The sequence below is a fragment of the Nilaparvata lugens genome, chromosome 7, assembly GCF_014356525.2.
Source record: "Nilaparvata lugens isolate BPH chromosome 7, ASM1435652v1, whole genome shotgun sequence".
Taxonomy (NCBI): Eukaryota; Metazoa; Arthropoda; class Insecta; order Hemiptera; family Delphacidae; genus Nilaparvata; species Nilaparvata lugens.
Window position 1 is genome coordinate 15,873,008 of NC_052510.1, and position 17,429 is coordinate 15,890,436.

Consider the following 17,429-nt stretch of genomic DNA (forward strand, 5'->3'; position numbering starts at 1 on the left):
GAAGAACTAGTTATTTGTTGTTACCTGGGACTTTGTCCGAACAATGAACCCCCGGCCGGCTGTCCAAAAGTGGGCGGGCCTCCGAACGACGACTGCGGCTGACTCTGGCCGAACGGCGACGACAGAGTGGCCTGCCCGAACAGACCGGTGCCCTCCGGCTTAGTGGCGGCCGTCGCAGTGGTGGTTGCGGCTCCAAAGAAGCCTCCCGTCGGCTGCTGCTGACTGGTGGCCGTCGGCGTCCCAAACAGCGGCTTCGAGCCGAAGAACGACGACTTGGGCGTAGCTGTATTGCTGTTCTGCGAGTCCGAGATCGAAAAACTGAACGGCGCCTGCGTTTTTGTCGATTCTGCAGTTGTTGCGGCAGCACCTCCCCCAAACACATTCGTTGATTGTACAGGGGTGATAGTTGTAGCACCACCAAAGATCGATCCCGAAATACCACTGGCCGACTGTCCAAAACTGAGGCCGCCCATTTTAGTGTTTGCATCGGCTGGTTGTTGAGCGCTTGATCCGAAATTAAAGTTTGAAAAGCTGATACCCGTTGACGATGGTGTGGTTTCAGGTGCGCTAACTGTTGTACTCTCCGAAACTGTACTCGTCACGAGGAAATTCGAGAAGGTTGTTGGTTGTGGAGTTGTTGTGGATGAAGTTGCAGCACTTACAACAGGGAACCCTGTAGCGGACCCAGGCTGTGGGGTTGCTGAGGTTGTTGCTGGGGATGTCCCTTGGGTTGGAGTCGCTGTAGAAGTAGAAACTGCCGCGTTGGCCAAACTCTGTGTGAATGAGAAGCTCACAGGAGACGATGACACTGTACTGGCAGCACCGAAAAGTCCTCCTTTATCAGAACTTCCACCAAATATACTACTGCCCTTATCAGCAGCAGCAACTGTATTCCCACCAAAACCATTGCCTTTTTCTGCAGTACCACCAAAAATACCACCTTTATCGGCAGTGCCACCACCAAACACGCTACTTTTTTCTGCACTTCCACCGAAAATACTTGCTTTTTCTCCAGAAACCAAACCACCACCAAAAATACTACCGGTACCCTTATCTGATGCAGTCTTGGCAGTACTATCACTACCACTAACTGCCACTGGTGGTGTTGCAGAACTCTCAGCCACCTTTGCACCTTCAACTTTATCTGCTGTTTCCTTGGGTGGTTGAGCAAAAGAGAACCCAGCTGACGGTTGAAACGCAAACAAGTTACTTTTGGAATCAGCTGCTGCCGTTGTTGGTTTCTGTACGGAACCACCTCCAAACATCAAATTTGTTTGCAAGCCAGTTTTCACAGGTTCTGCCTCCGTGGAGTCAGCAATTTTCTCACTAGCTTTCCAAAAGTTAGGCTAGTTGTTGTAGTATCTACTTTGGCAGTTTCTTGTACAGTGCTAACAGAAGTAGGTGTAGCTGTGGTGGTAGTAGTGGTCGATACTGTGGTAGAGGAAGAAACACCACCAAAAATCGGTTTATCTCCACTGCTTGCCCCAGTCGTTTGAGTAGCGGATCCTGCACCAAAAACCAGTGGCTTACCAGCGAACAGAGATGCATTGCTTGCAAAAGGGGACGACGCGGTACCCGTTTCTTTTCCTTCTGAGGATGCACCTACACCACCAAACAGATTCACACCTTTGAAAAACGGCTGACTTGCGCTAGTGGCAGCGCTATCTTTGCCTTCAGATTTTGTGGGAGTTGAAAAACTAAAAAGATTTGTTGCTGGTGCTGTTGTATCAGTGTTCTTCAAACCAGCAAAGAAGCTTGTAGTACTCGTTGGAGGTGTTTTATCGGTCTTAGTACTCAACACGAACGAAGTCGCTGGCTGACTAGATTTGCTATCAGCTTTCGGTGCTAACCCTTCCAATAAGTTGGATATCGATGCAAGAGGTGACTTGCCTTCCTGTGCAACTCCAGATCCAGACGAGAAAATAGACTGATTTTCAAGAGGCTTTCCGGAGAATGGTGAATTCACAGGCTGTTTTTCTGCGAGCTTTGCAGCAAATGGAGAATCAGTGGGAGCTTGCTCAGTCACAGTTGCTGTTGTATTACTAAGGGCAGAAAACCCTCCAAACGGCCCCACATTCTCTCTGTTGCTCTGATTTTTCGGAACGGGAGTCTCAAAACTGGATGAGAAAGGTTTTGCAATTGTTGATTCAGGTTGTTTGGTGGGTGTTTTGAAGAAGGACATCTGAGATTGATTTCCAAAGCTTGGAGAAGAATTAGGGCTGAAGTCAAGTGCCTTCACACTCTCTCCCTTTGGTTTGTTAGTTTGTTCGCTAGGCAGCTTGAACAAGTTCGGAACATTTTTCACAGCTTCTGATTTCTTTGGAGAATCTTTTGAGGGAGTTTTGAAATCAGCAGGTTTCGTCGGACTCAAACTTGCCACAGCTTTCGAGACAACCGTGTTGCAAATTCTATGGTTATGCACCAGAGACTCAGCAATGAACGACGCTCTTTCTCTTCCGGTCATGTTGAATGGCGGCTGTGTTATCACTTTGGGGATTCGACGCACCATCACATCGCTGGGAAGTTGTCTGCTCTCACTGAAGTCTTTGGATTCATCCATCATGCTGCTGGATGTAGATGCAGCAGTAGCATCGAGTAAATTGAATGTTGCCGACTTGTTTAATGATGACCGGGAACGATTTGAAGACGATTTATTCAAATCAACACGCAGCAAATTCTCGGCCAATTTTGTGAGATCTGAAGAGCTGAAAAAATAATCAAAATCATTTTCTGAGAATGAATAACAAGGATGCCAATCCATTCTCAATTATTTCATAGCAATATTTGAACGAGCGTTAGCGAGTTCTCATTTTTGACTTACTGAAGGCCAAAGTCGTTGTCCGTCTGTTTGTATGTTTTACAATAACTTTGAATTTTGAACACGTATTCTTCGAACCTTTTTAATGGTCATGTTCGTTGGACAACAAAATTGACTCACTCCTTTGTCCTTTTTCAGGATATAAATAACATTGAAAGTGCATAAAAAATTATTTTGATTCATCATTTAGTTAGCTGAATAATTCACTGCATGCAATTACAAAAGTTTTTCCATTCATTCATTCATAACATCAGATGAGACTTTTTAGAAGCTATCACACAGACAGACCTTCATGCGCTGACATATGATTTCAGTTGGTTAATATACAACATAATTTAAACTTTTACATCATCAAACTCAAGGTACCTAGAAGGCTAGAATCCATTCTAGGTACATTGAACAAACTGATACGGGTTGAGTTATGAATATGGTTGCGAGTTTCGCCATTCATTTCCTCTTGGAACTCTGTATCAAAATCATGTATCACATGACCAGCTTCTCATTTAAAAAAATGAATTTGGATTCATATGAGGGACAAAAATGTTGAAGCAACAGAGTAGTTTTCAATTTCAAATTAATAGGATCAACAATATGAAACCTACTGTCAAATTATTCTAGTAAAATAAATATTCAGCTGTTTCCATAATTTTCACAACCTCTGTATAATTAAAAGTTGCTGGTTTCAAAGATTGCAATACAACAGTTCTTGAGCGAGTTCTCCAACCCAAGGGGTCACTAGTTTAGTAAATTGAACTGTCAATTAACAATTGAAACAGCACAGAAACAATATGCATGCTTTATAAAGCTGATACCAAACATCATGTTTGTTCAAACAGCAAAGGGTTGTTATGATAAATTTGTGCTAGCAAATTAATTTGATAATTTTATAAATTAAAATTTCATTGTGAATTGAGAATATTCATCAGTAAATAGAAGATGGTGTTGATTAAATATGAAGTACTTTATAACTTACAGAAAAAATGCACTAGATTTGGATAACTTAGCATACTAATTATATGCAGTGCATGTGTATTTATTTGTTCTCTTTTACCACTACGCAAGCTGGATTTGCACACAATAAAAACAGCAAAAATATCATTCCTGTAAGTTTTAATGGTATTATTCATACTTAATCTCACGGGCTGAATGGGAATAGTCTAATTAGAACTCTTGGGAATTATATTCCACAGTCACTATTGAGTGCGAATCTAGCTTCATCCTCATTTTTCTACAAAATTAGTCCCGAGGCTGTCAAAATATATACAAGATGCAATGGTCTGTACTTTTCACTTATAATACTGGAGATGAGTAGAAGAGATATAAATTTAATTTATTAATTTGGCAATGTATTGGAGAGACCACATAAGCAAGAATAAGATAGGACATTGCTAAAATGTCTTAAGCAGTGTTATTCAGCTCACTGATTAATATTACCTACTGGTGGTCTAATGTAATACGACCCTTAAACTAGGAAAACAAAATATCTTATCCACGAAATTCACAAGCTGACGTATAGCCAAACTGTATAAACACGACCTAAACGATAAATAAACATTAAATAAAGATAACGATAAATAAACGATCAAAGGGTTTGAAAGGTGAAAGGGTAGGCTAGAGGGTTAGGTTTTTGCTTTTAAATGGCAAAATGCTTGATTATTCAAAGGCTTTAATAATTGTAAAGCAGAAACAGGAAGCTTGTTGTATGTCAGGACATGTTTGTGTTATATAGTTTGACTATACTTCACCGTATGATTTTTGAGAATGCGACATTTTGCCTACCCTTAAACTATGTCTGCCAACTGATGATAAACTAAACATATGATCAAATATTTTTAATGGACCAGACAAGTAGAGAACTGTCAACAAACCCAACTTCTGGAGAGAATTTAGCATTGAGTCAGCATAATATTTTGTCTGCAATTTTATACAACTATACTTGATATCATTTCAAGACGCAAACATATTCCTTAATCATAATCGAAAACATAATCCACAATGAAAATAGACGAAAGTTTAGTTAGTCTTTATATACTTGACGTGATTCGAATTCTATTCTTTAATCAAAACTTGGGAGCTGTGCCCTACCTCCGGACCATATCACTTCTAGTTCGTGGTTTTTTAGAACTGCTTGGAGGACTCGGGTAATAAACAAGTAATTGATGTTACTTTTACAAAATTTCCATTATTTGGCCTACTTTTAGGAGCATAGATTGCAAAAGAAATTGAAGATTGGTTGAGAATTTAAGAACAACAAAATCAACCAGAAATCAAGATTTAAGACACAAGTTGTGATTAATAGTGAGTGCGTTTTGTGATTTTTGTGAAAATGACTTAAAATTTGAAATATGAAACTTTAACAATTTTATCAATTGAATGTGACAAAAAAATAAATTTCAAAAGTATCACAAAAAATATTGAACAAAAAACTAAAGTACCAAAATCTTTAAATCTTGATTCATATAACGATAATTCTTATTTATAACAGGTACCAGATCAATTCTATTAATTATTTAATGAAGTAATGAAGAGAATGCTTAATGTTTATAATAGTGGACTTGACAACTTTTTTCAAATATAAATCTTACATAACTAAATTTTTGAATGCTGTATAAATTTACATGAAGATAAACAAATCAAATACCTCCAAAATTTTATTAAAAAAGAAGAAGAAAATATGTTTTTATAAAAATGGTACTCACGTTTTCAGATGTTTTATATTTGAATGAGATAAACTTGATTCACTGAATACCATTTCTTTAAAATCATTTATCTGATTTTTCAACTTCTCCAACTTGAATTTTTGAGAATTCAAAATATTGCTTTGATTAATTACAGTACGATACAGTTCTTCTCCAGGTGGAATAAACTTTTTACTCCTGAAACAAAATTGTTCATTTTAATTACTGTGTTTAATGACATTCAATTATTATGATATAATTGAAGATTATACTTATTACACTTTATGCTAATTCAAGATGAATTGTAACTACTAGATGAATAATACTTTAAGAAGGCTAAATAGCATTTATTCAATAAATTACTTTTAGCGTGATTAGTGAAGCAAACTTAGTAATAACAAGTACCGTAGCTGGTTCAATTATTCCTTGTTTTTATATTTGTCCATGCAAATTATGATGCATGCAGGATTATTCACTAATTCACAATAAATTAATGACACTATAGCTAACTATTCAATAAAATTTTACAAAGTATAAAAATTTATTGATTGGAAAAGGAAAATTTAAAATTAAAACAATCAGAGAAGGCTTATTTGAAAAAAGGCCTTTAAAAAAATGCCTTCTCTGATTGAGTGTTATCAATTTGTTATAGGGTTGTCACAGTAGCATTTATTATAGGTGGCTGTGCCAATACTGATTGCATTTTACATTTACTGATTAGTGAGAATGAGCTGTTAGTGTAAATTAACCAATCAGAGGACATTATTATTCTGAATGTAGACCGACAATCGGTAAGTGTTAAAACGACCACTCACAAAACATACTGGTATCAAGCTTCAAGTATCAACATCAACATACTTTGAAAGAGTATCAAGCCTTGAAACTTCTACCTTAATATTTTCAGATGGTCTTGATTTAGTGCCCATTTCTCTTCCAAGATTTTGTTTGACTGATTGAGTTGGCTCTCGACGTAGTAGATGCTCTTGTCGATGCTCTCCAAGCGACGCGCACTCATCGGGTCGAGTTCGTTCGAGAAAACCAGTTTCTTGAAGCTGAAAAACAGAACATATTGCTTCCTTAGTTATCAGCTACAAGATAAATAAAACATTCAACCTATAAACTAAACAGAGTTAACAGAAGTTTTGAATACTTAATGATTATTGAATAATGAGTGATCAATCTTTTAAGTACCTATGTACAATTATGTAAATGATTAATTATATTATAATTATAATGGTATTTATATGTAATTATATGAAATAATAATTGTAAAAATGCTTATAATGGAAGTAATAGCTACATTATCTCGTAGATCATAGCAGAATACAAAAATCTATCAATTTAAAACTCTCACACTAAAAAAATCATATTTTTCAATGCACTTCATTTAATATCAATCCTACGGATGGATTGAAAAAACGATGGCCGAGCTGCTGCTGATTTATGAAATTACAGCATATAAATTATTTAAAACGAGATAAAATCCTCTAGAAAAAGGATAGATCGTCTTTTTTCTTTAGGGCTACTTTTGAATATAAATAAAAATAGAAATCTAAGTACCCATTTTGAAATTACGTATTTAGTCACAACAGGTTCGGAAAAAAGTGATTTTCCCAATTACAGATGGAAATCACTGAGATATTGCAATTATTCAAATGCTAATGAATTAATTATTATTATTAAACGAAAATCCAAATTAAATGCTGTAATTCACCCCGAAGACTTCTGCTACTGAAAATATTGACAACAGGGTAAACAGCTAGATGGAAATTCGATCATGGCTTATATAGCGGAAACAAGTTGTAACTAAATAATTTCAAAAAGGGTACTTGGATTTCTATTTTTATTTAAAGGATGGATCACTTAGTTAATTAATTTTATCAAGATTATGAAAGATTGATTCTCATCAGACTTATTAATAGGAAAAAATTAGAAGGAATGAAAAGCATAAAGAATCATTATGAAAGTTTGCATACAGAACAAGAGGTCTATTATGTTTTCATCATGAATTACTCATTACCCATTTATTAGAGGAATAATTTGAATTTTATTGTAAAATTGAAATGCATATATCTTCTATTAAATAGGTAGTGAGTAACAAGAACATTCATTAGTGAGAAATTGAACATCACTTCTAAGTGGAGAATTATATATTTTATAAAATTTAATTACTGTGAATTTGAAGCATCATAATCTTGAAGATAATTAAGAAATGCATTGGTACTTCAGGATTGAATTGAGAAGAATATTATTCACAGAAAAGAATATAAATATATTGATAAAACTCACCCAGGCTTTTTATGTTGATGAAGACGTCTCTTAGAATCTTCAATATAGCCAACCAATTCTAATCCAGCCATTTTCAAGCTTTTAACTTCGTTCTGCAGTTCTTTTGTACTTTCTAATTGCTTACTAAAGTAATCCTCTAATAGAACTAGGTCTCCATTCAGTTTACGTTGAGCCTCGTCATCATATTTCTGGACAGAATAACATATTCTAGTAATAATGTACAAGGATGAAAAACATGTTGAGCAGTTTAAATGATCACATGCATTGGATAGAAAATATTATTTCTTGATTTAGACACATTTCACTTAATTTGTGAATTATGGTTCAACTTTTAATGTATAATATGAATTACAATTAGAACTATGCAATTTAGAAATTAAATTAACATTTTAAATTCTCTTTAAATGAAAAAAGTTGAATTTGAGCTCCATCAAGGAATTGGGAACAACTTCATGAACTATATAGGTCGCTAAGTTGGAACTTGAATTTGACAAACTAACGACTACAAGTAATGGTGCAATTGAAAATAGAAGATCGATTCGAAACTTACTTCGGCGTTGTCAATCTTGAGGTCATTCATCATTTCTCTCAGCTCGGAATCGAAATGCTTGACTTCTTCAAGAAATGCTGCCTGCACCACTTCAGCAGGAATTTCAGGCTTCTCTTCCTCTTCTTCATCTATAAACATAACATTCAATGAAAACTTGAATATTTATGAAGTAGCCAAGCTGAAAACAAATGCAGATCTTTCTGAATATTGAACATTTTATTAGGTACACATTATGTAGCATACCAAACATGTTCAATGTACTTTGAATGTAATTATTAATAAAAGCTGCAAGTTATATATAATTTGATTATTTATTAATTTCTTGTACAAAACACTATGATAATAATATAATATTATGACATTAACAGTTGGCACAGAGATGCTGTGGAATTTCTCCATATTAAGGTGAAATGAAAAGATATTGTCAATTCCACATAATTTTCCTCATAAAAGATATTGTCAATTCCACATAATTTTCCTCATAAAAGATATTGTCAAATTATGTGGAATTTACAATATCTTTTAATTTCACCTTAATATTATGACCATGGAGGAAAATATTATTTCTTGATTTAGACACATTTCACTTAATTTGTGAATTATGGTTCAACTTTTAATGTATAATATGAATTACAATTAGAACTATGCAATTTAGAAATTAAATTAACATTTTAAATTCTCTTAAATGAAAAAAGTTGAATTTGAGCTCCATCAAGGAATTGGGAACAACTTCATGAACTATATAGGTCGCTAAGTTGGAACTTGAATTTGACAAACTAACGACTACAAGTAATGGTGCAATTGAAAATAGAAGATCGATTCGAAACTTACTTCGGCGTTGTCAATCTTGAGGTCATTCATCATTTCTCTCAGCTCGGAATCGAAATGCTTGACTTCTTCAAGAAATGCTGCCTGCACCACTTCAGCAGGAATTTCAGGCTTCTCTTCCTCTTCTTCATCTATAAACATAACATTCAATGAAAACTTGAATATTTATGAAGTAGCCAAGCTGAAAACAAATGCAGATCTCTCTGAATATTGAACATTTTATTAGGTACACATTATGTAGCATACCAAACATGTTCAATGTACTTTGAATGTAATTATTAATAAAAGCTGCAAGTTATATATAATTTGATTATTTATTAATTTCTTGTACAAAACACTATGATAATAATATAATATTATGACATTAACAGTTGGCACAGAGATGCTGTGGAATTTCTCCATATTAAGGTGAAATGAAAAGATATTGTCAATTCCACATAATTTTCCTCATATTGTCAAATTATGTGGAATTTACAATATCTTTTAATTTCACCTTAATATTATGACCATGGAGGAAAAAATAGGTTGAACCAATACCATTTCTCTCCTAAATTTTGATAAAACGTTGATGTTGTCCAAAGAATTATATTAGGTTATGAAATCACACATTACTACTTTGCTTATTAATTTTTGGTCCAAGAATATTAGAAAATATTCTGCTTTTCTTCTGTTTTGTTTAACAAGAACAAGTGAATATTTTAATAAATCAATTAGGTATTCGTATCATTTAGGTATTGATTGCTAGATGTTTCTGAATGGAGACATATTCTAGGTATTCTAGAATTATCTTCACGTTGACAAGTGGGAGCATAAAATAGCCAATATACTGTAGTATTGTTCCTCCATAGTAGGGGTTGAAGACTCAAAGTCTTGTAACCTTCTTATTTTAAATCTTTTATTTCATCAAGTTTTGTCAATCTATAATTTTTCTGACCTTGAACTGGCGGTGTTGGTTCACTCGGCTTTTCTGTTGTTTGTTGTTGAGGAGTTTGCTGTTGCTGCTGTTGTTGTAGTAGTTGCTGCTGTTGTTGTTGTTGCTGTTGTTGTTGTGGTTGAGGTACTTTTTGTGGCTGAGCCTGTTCAAATTATGTTCACAATACATGAATCATCACATATAGCAATAAATTCAAGATTGAGTGGTTGTAAAGACGTTTTAGTCTCAATTCCCACTACAGAAGGATATTTAATTTCATTCAACTCATAGACTAAAAAAAGCTTTTATCTTCACGTAGAAGATGAATTTCTAATAAATTGACCTGGGGAGAATGGAATTCTGTTAGAATAGATCAACCATACCATAGATCTATAGATCAATGGTACAATAACGACTAAAGAGTATTATAATATGTATTCATTTTTTAAATTAAACTAAAGCTGTTCATGCATTTTGCATATTTATCACACTCACTACAATACAATACAACTTTGCAATTTTCAAAACAAATTTGAGTATTTCAAACGATACATAATGTATTAAATGTATTGATAAAAATCTTTTTATGAATTTATTGAATATCATAATAATAAAACTGATCCAATGACTCGACTCAATCTAGTCTTAGGCTCTCATTCGCCAGAATAATTCGTATAGTAGGCCTATACAATACAGTATATTTTAATGAATGTTTATCAATCTTACTGATTTTGTACTTTCCTAGTTAACTAAGCATGAAATTATTAAATGGATATGATTTTTTCTACCTTGCTGGCAGCAGGAGCTATTGGGGTGCTGCTCACAAACGACTGTAGATTAGATACCGGATTGGATGGAGTCATTAAATTTGTTGAATTTCCAAAATTCTGACCACCACCTGTAACATTGAAAATAATAGATTAATTGTATGTACGAATTCAGAATGTGAACTAAAATATAAAAATTGAACATTGCTTATGTTCATGTAGACTAGAAGCAAATTAGTTCAAGTAATGTGACCTGATAGTCTTATGATAGAATATCTGACAGAATAAATAGATAATCAACTAACATTTCAAATTTTAAATTCTATTTCAAGTACTTTCCAACTAGAGGTTTATATTGAAAGTACTATTACAATAAATCCTTTGACAAAGATTCTGTGATGACAAAAAATATAAAATATAATATCTTTTTTGTAATTATTAATTTTGAATGATTAATAATCAAATTAATATTACAACTATCAAAATATTTGTGATTTCGTTCAATGCTAGATTTCTGCAAAGTAATAAAATCCACTACTAGTTCAGTTATCTTTTTTTCAATTTCAAATCAAAATCAAATCAAATTTTATTCACCAATTAACAACAGTTTTACATGAAAATGAATAAATAATTTGTAGTTAAATAATTGGCGTGGCTAGAAAAAGAAATCTTGTGCTCTAGCCACGAGTTCAAAACATTTCTTACCTATTTATACAATTTATTTATACACTCATGAACAATAGAATAACTTTTTTATTTGATGACAGAAATGTTGAACAATAACGTTCACTCTACCACTTCAACATTATGTATAAGTGAATCATTTCATTCTATACATCAAAATAGAATCAAGATTCTAGACTAGCATTATGTATAAGTGAATAATTTCATTCTAAACATCAAGATAGAGTCAAGATTCTAGACTAAAGATAATAAGAATATCGTATGTTATAATCACCTTGCTCAAGATAATATAGTATAGCCATGTTAATTATATTATTTTGTTTAGTATATAAAGACTAACCGGTTGGGAAAGCAAAAGACACATTTTGAGAAGGCTGGAAAGTGAATCCTTGTGAAGTTCCTCCAAATAGTGACGATCCACCTGTTGACGCTGGTTTCCCAGCCGATGCTTCCTTTGCTTTATCAAAACTGCAAAAAATGAAATTCTAGTTAATAAATTGAGTAAGAATAATGCTCAAGATTGTTGGGCTCGTGAGTGGATTGATAAGTGACAAGAGATGAAAGGACCTATTTCAGAAGGGAAAATGTACATACTAACTGGGAAAAATGTTGAACCTAACTGACAAATATTGGATAAAAATACTTGAAATTGTCACAATCACTTGTTTTATAAAATGGAGAGGAATATTCAAGTGAAAAATATGGACTAATCAATGAAACTTAGTAAGCAAGGCAAGTGGCTTATAATAACTCACTCACTGTTTTCACATAAATATGGTATGACAGATTAAAGGGCTCAGTGTAAGAGAGGCCCTAACATCACCCTCTTAAGTTTGGAATAAAGGTATCAATTCATTTCAAGTCGTCATTGTGGTACAAAAATACTTGATGAAACAACGCACTTAATAATGGATCAAAGAATATTTAAATATTAACCATAATTATATTTAAATATTATTATTTTTTTAAATTATTTACATTTTAATCCTTTAATTTTTATACACTCCCTAGTATTTTATTATCTGCTCATTCTACCTGTCCACGTGCGACTCCCTCCAGCTGACCATAAGTGGATCTTGTGTGTTGGATGTTTTTTCTCATGATTTTGTAGTAATGATAAGCGTTTCGCTTATGGAACTTTGTATTACTATTGTTTATTTTGTGTGCTATGTACTATACTTTACATTATTATTTAGTGAATATATTAGTATATTTAGTGAATTATAATATTTAGTGAATAACACTTATTTTTGATTTTATTTCGAAAGTATTCTTACCCAAGATCCCAAGTTTTCGGAGCAGTTTGAGACGGAGCAGCCGCTGAGACATCAAAGACTGGCACCTGAGCCTTTACAGTGGGGGTGGCCCCTGTCATGAAAGAAAGCTGGAATCCCTTTGGCGTTCCTTGGTCCGTTGCAACATTTGCCGCGGCTGGCACCGGTTCCTTCTCAGGAGTCACCTACAACCACAATTCATTCAAATTCAATCTTTCTCTACACCATTTACAAACAGATATGCAGTTTTCCCATGAACTTTGATCAACTGACAATGAATTTAAATAGGTGTAATCCGTTTCGAATTTGAAAAACGTACCATAATGAATTTCAATAACCGATAAGTGTAAACAGTTTTGATTTTGAAAAACGTAATAATGAATTCAAATAGGTGTAACCTGCTTTGAATTTGAAAAACGTAATAACTAGTAGTTCTGTTAACAGTAGACCTCACGCAGTTTTCTCATCCACAAGTATCTGGTGTCACCTGTTCACCGGCTTCTCTAGACATCTGAGTAATGCATGCAATGAATAATCCACTTGACAGCTGATTTATTATGAATAATTCTATATTCTGATTAATCCTATCTTCAGAGCAGATGATATAGTGATATCGGAGTATGGAGGAAATTGCTTTTCCTTTATTATTATCCTTAAAATGCAAAATTTCAAAAAAACCTTGTGTATACATCGACGCACAGTTAAAGAAGGAATATTCCTGCCAAATCTCATAGAATTCTATCAACGCGTTTGGCCGTAAAAGCGTTGCATACATACAGACAGACAGAGAGACGAAAGAGAATACAAGTTAAAGCATAGAACTCACTGCGTTCGGTCAATGAATTTCAATAGGTGTAATCCGTTTTGAATTGAAAAACGTATCATAGCACGAATTTTGCATCTGGCGGTACTAACAATAGATAGCTCCCGTTTGAAAGGCAGCAGGGTCGGAAATGTTTGAGATGGCGAGGCGAGAGTGCGGGGATAGAAAGGGGAAGAGCTAATGAGTGAGACAGAATTGGCAGATTTCTACCAGCACATCACATTCTGTCTCGTCACTATAGGCAACCTAACTTTAATCGTACCTCATGTACATCAATTACTAAATTGAAAGATATCTGAAAATAACCCACAATAACTTGTGAACTATTGGTGTATCTAACTAAATCCAAAGTTTTATGTTTGTAAGTATTTGCAATCACTGAAAATTGGACAAATGAAAGAAACATAAACTAATTTTTTTGGTCTGGCATATGAATAAGAAATTCGAGGGAGGAGCAGTTTTGGGCTGTGCTTGTAAGTCCTCCCCCAATCATTTCAATAAATTGTGAATCAATATATTTTATGAATGAAATATATGAATAACTTGGAAACTTTCAATTGAACATTAAACTCTCAACTGTCAATTCAGTAACACATTTCCAATTTCGATTAGTTTTTCATCAGCCACTCTCATTCATGAACTACTAAAGCATTCATACCACAGTAATTTCTACTCGATTTATACTAGTTTTTTGTTTCAAAAAGAAATGATCTATTGAGCGATTTACTTCAAACTACTCAATGCTATTTTAATTAATAATGCTGACAGTTTGAAGTTTACTACACTAAGGAAACCTACGATAGTGAGGTCTACTTTATAATGGTAGTGGAGAAAGATAGGAGAGCGTTGCCGACTCTCAGCCTTGCCACTGCCTTCTATAGAAGGTTGCTGATACCTGTATATCTGATGTAATATTTATTCATTTATTTTATTCATGCACCAAACAACACAGATGTGAAAACATCGGTAGATGAAATACTAAGGCAGTCCTTGTGTTATGTTTTCTTCCAAATTTAGGTGATGACACAATTCAAAAAGTAGGTTAGGCTTCCTTCACTTGTCCAATGTTCTATGTAAACACATAAACATAAAAGTTTTAATATTAACTGTTCATTCTAGTTAAAGATAATCAATCAATTTATTCGCCAAGAGAATATATTTTACAATTATTAAATAATACATTTTCATAATTGAGATTAAATATTTTGTTAATTAATTATAATTCTACGTTGTTGAGAAACGATCTGGCAACTTTGCAGAGCTAGAAAAGGATAGCGCTATCTGCTTTGTCGATTGATAGAGAAGATTAGCAACACCAATGTTGATCAAATACTGCAATTGTAAGGTGGACCTCACTATAAGTTTTTGTTTTGTTTCACGACCCACTTACAGGCGAATAAGTAGGCGGGGGTGCAGCGGCGGCAATCGGCTGCTCCGAGTTGACGAACAGATTGAGGCCACTCTGGTCGACCGGCAATTCGGCAACGTTGCACAACTGCGCGGCGGCAGGCAACAGGTTGACAGCCGCGAACACACACAGAGAGCCCTTGTGCGAGTAGACGCACAGCAGCGGCATCGGCGGCAGGAACTGGTTTTCACCTGTCAAACATTAATATTAACTTATGAACAGATTGACATAATCTCAAATACAAGATGTAAATGTAAAAATAAAATTATTATCTTATAGGGTGCTAAATTAGATAAAATAAGATTATACTCTGGTAAAGTATATAGAGGAATTTCTCTCCTCAGCAATCCCTATAAAGTCTTATTTAAAATAGTCCTCAATCGTATTGAGAAATACTCTAGTGAAATATTGAATGAAAAAGACTAAGAAGTTGTCAAAAAACCAGTGATTTATTGATAATTAGAAAGACCGGTTTCGGTTATTACACCATTGGCAATCTCTCATAAACTCTCAGACTCTTGTCTTTTTCATTCAATATGAATAATTACCACAATATCAACTTCTCAACTACACATCTAGTGAAATAGATCGAAATAGAATCGAAGAACATCAAGCAGGCTTCATGAAAGGCAGGTCTACAACAAATCAAATATTTATTCTGAAAGAAATTGTATCAAAGTACTGGGAATTCAACATAGAGTCTTTTGCTTTATTTATCGACTTTCAAAAAGCTTATGATAATATAAACAAAGAGAAACTGTAGATAAAGATGGAGAAGTTTGGAATTCCAAAGAAAAACTAGTGAACCTGGCCAGATCAAGTATAGTAGAAGCTACATGTTCGGTAAGAGTGAATGGGCAAGTCTCTGAGTCTTTCAGGATGAAAGAGTACAAACAGGGTGATGGGCTCTCGCCAATTCTCTTCAATATAGCCATCGAGGAAAGCACTCCAAAAATTGCAAATAGGGAGAAAGGCATAAAAATTGGATCTGGAATCAACACACTAGCGTTTGCTGATGATGTGGTAATTTTCGCAGAAAAAATACATGACAATATATACATAAATAATACATACAGTCAATTAGCAAAAGTGTTCATGGAGGAAGCAGGGAAAATTGGACTTGAAGTAAATAATACAAATCGAAATATGTACATTTCACAAGAAATCGAAATAACAGAGACCAAGGTCCACTCCAAGTGAAAGGTCAGTACTTAGGCGGTCAAGTATTTAGGCGTTGTCATTTCTGAACAAAATACCGAAGTAACAGAAATACAGAATAGGCTAAACCTTGCAAACAGATGTTTCTATGCATGCAACAAACTTATTTCCTCAAAATTGTTATCACATACTACGAAAATTAAAACCGATAAAACAATTATCAGTTCAATATTGCTCTACGGTGCTGAGACATGGAAGTTAGATAGAAGGGAGGAAAGGAAATTGATTGTATTCGAGAACAAGATCCTTAGAAAAATCTATGGACCTGTAAATGAGGGAGGAGAGTAGAGGAAGAGACACAACTTCAAGACCTTTATAGGAAGCCAGGTGTAGTATGCGAGTTCAAGTGTAGAAGGATCAGATGGGCTAGGCATGTTTTGAGAAGAAAAGATGACAGCAATCTCAATCAAGTATTGAAAAGCAATCCGGAAGGACGACGACCGAGAGGAAGACCACGACAGAAAAGGTGGAGTCAAGTGAAGGCCGATATGGAGAGAATTGGAGCAACCGAGGAGAACGCGGACAATCGAGAGAGGTGGAGAAACTTGGTTGGTGCGGCTAAATATCTACTTAGATATGTATGGCCATGGCATTAAGTAAGTAAGTAAATAAGTATACTCTGGTAGAATTCAAATAAAATGTGTGACATTCAGTTTTATGATGGTAATCGTATTATCGTTATTGATAAAACTCAGGCTGGATTCAACTAAAACACGTTACGTTGAATAATTTTTATGGTGGTGATAGTATTCCCGTTACTTGGGAAACTCATGTTAAGTTCTTAAACTTATGTTAAGAAGATATCCAATGGTATAGGTCGTTTATGTTCCAAATTACAAGCAGACTTCTTCCAACTCAAGCCGATTACTGTCGACTACTGTCTATTACTTACTGCTTTATTATTACTGCTTTGGCCGGGTGAGAGTGTAAGAACGGCACAGTATAAGAGACTACCAATGTCTCATAGCTCCACGAAAAATATCTACTAGGACAATCGGCTGGAGTTAACAGTGAAATTTGGAACATAAACAGCCTATCCCATGAGATATCTTCTTATGCTATCTTTTCTCTATGGTTAAACTATGTAACATTGAATCAGTTTTTGATAGTGATTGTATTACCATTATTGGTGAATATGACAAACCAGGAATAGAAGATTATACTCAAGTAAAGTTCAAC

General features: G+C 34.4%; 1 protein-coding gene across 1 annotated transcript in view; it reads right to left on the bottom strand.

Moving 5' to 3' along the window:
• The window catches only part of LOC111057000 (nuclear pore complex protein Nup214), a 34,469-nt gene that overhangs the window by 7,286 nt on the left and 9,754 nt on the right, over positions 1 to 17,429 (bottom strand). The window contains 12 exon segments of the mRNA XM_039431857.1: positions 25 to 1,286; positions 1,289 to 2,705; positions 5,518 to 5,694; positions 6,387 to 6,548; positions 7,786 to 7,973; positions 8,336 to 8,464; positions 9,167 to 9,294; positions 10,098 to 10,239; positions 10,865 to 10,974; positions 11,868 to 11,995; positions 12,805 to 12,986; positions 15,015 to 15,223. Coding sequence (XP_039287791.1) covers positions 25 to 1,286; positions 1,289 to 2,705; positions 5,518 to 5,694; positions 6,387 to 6,548; positions 7,786 to 7,973; positions 8,336 to 8,464; positions 9,167 to 9,294; positions 10,098 to 10,239; positions 10,865 to 10,974; positions 11,868 to 11,995; positions 12,805 to 12,986; positions 15,015 to 15,223 — 4,234 coding nt within the window.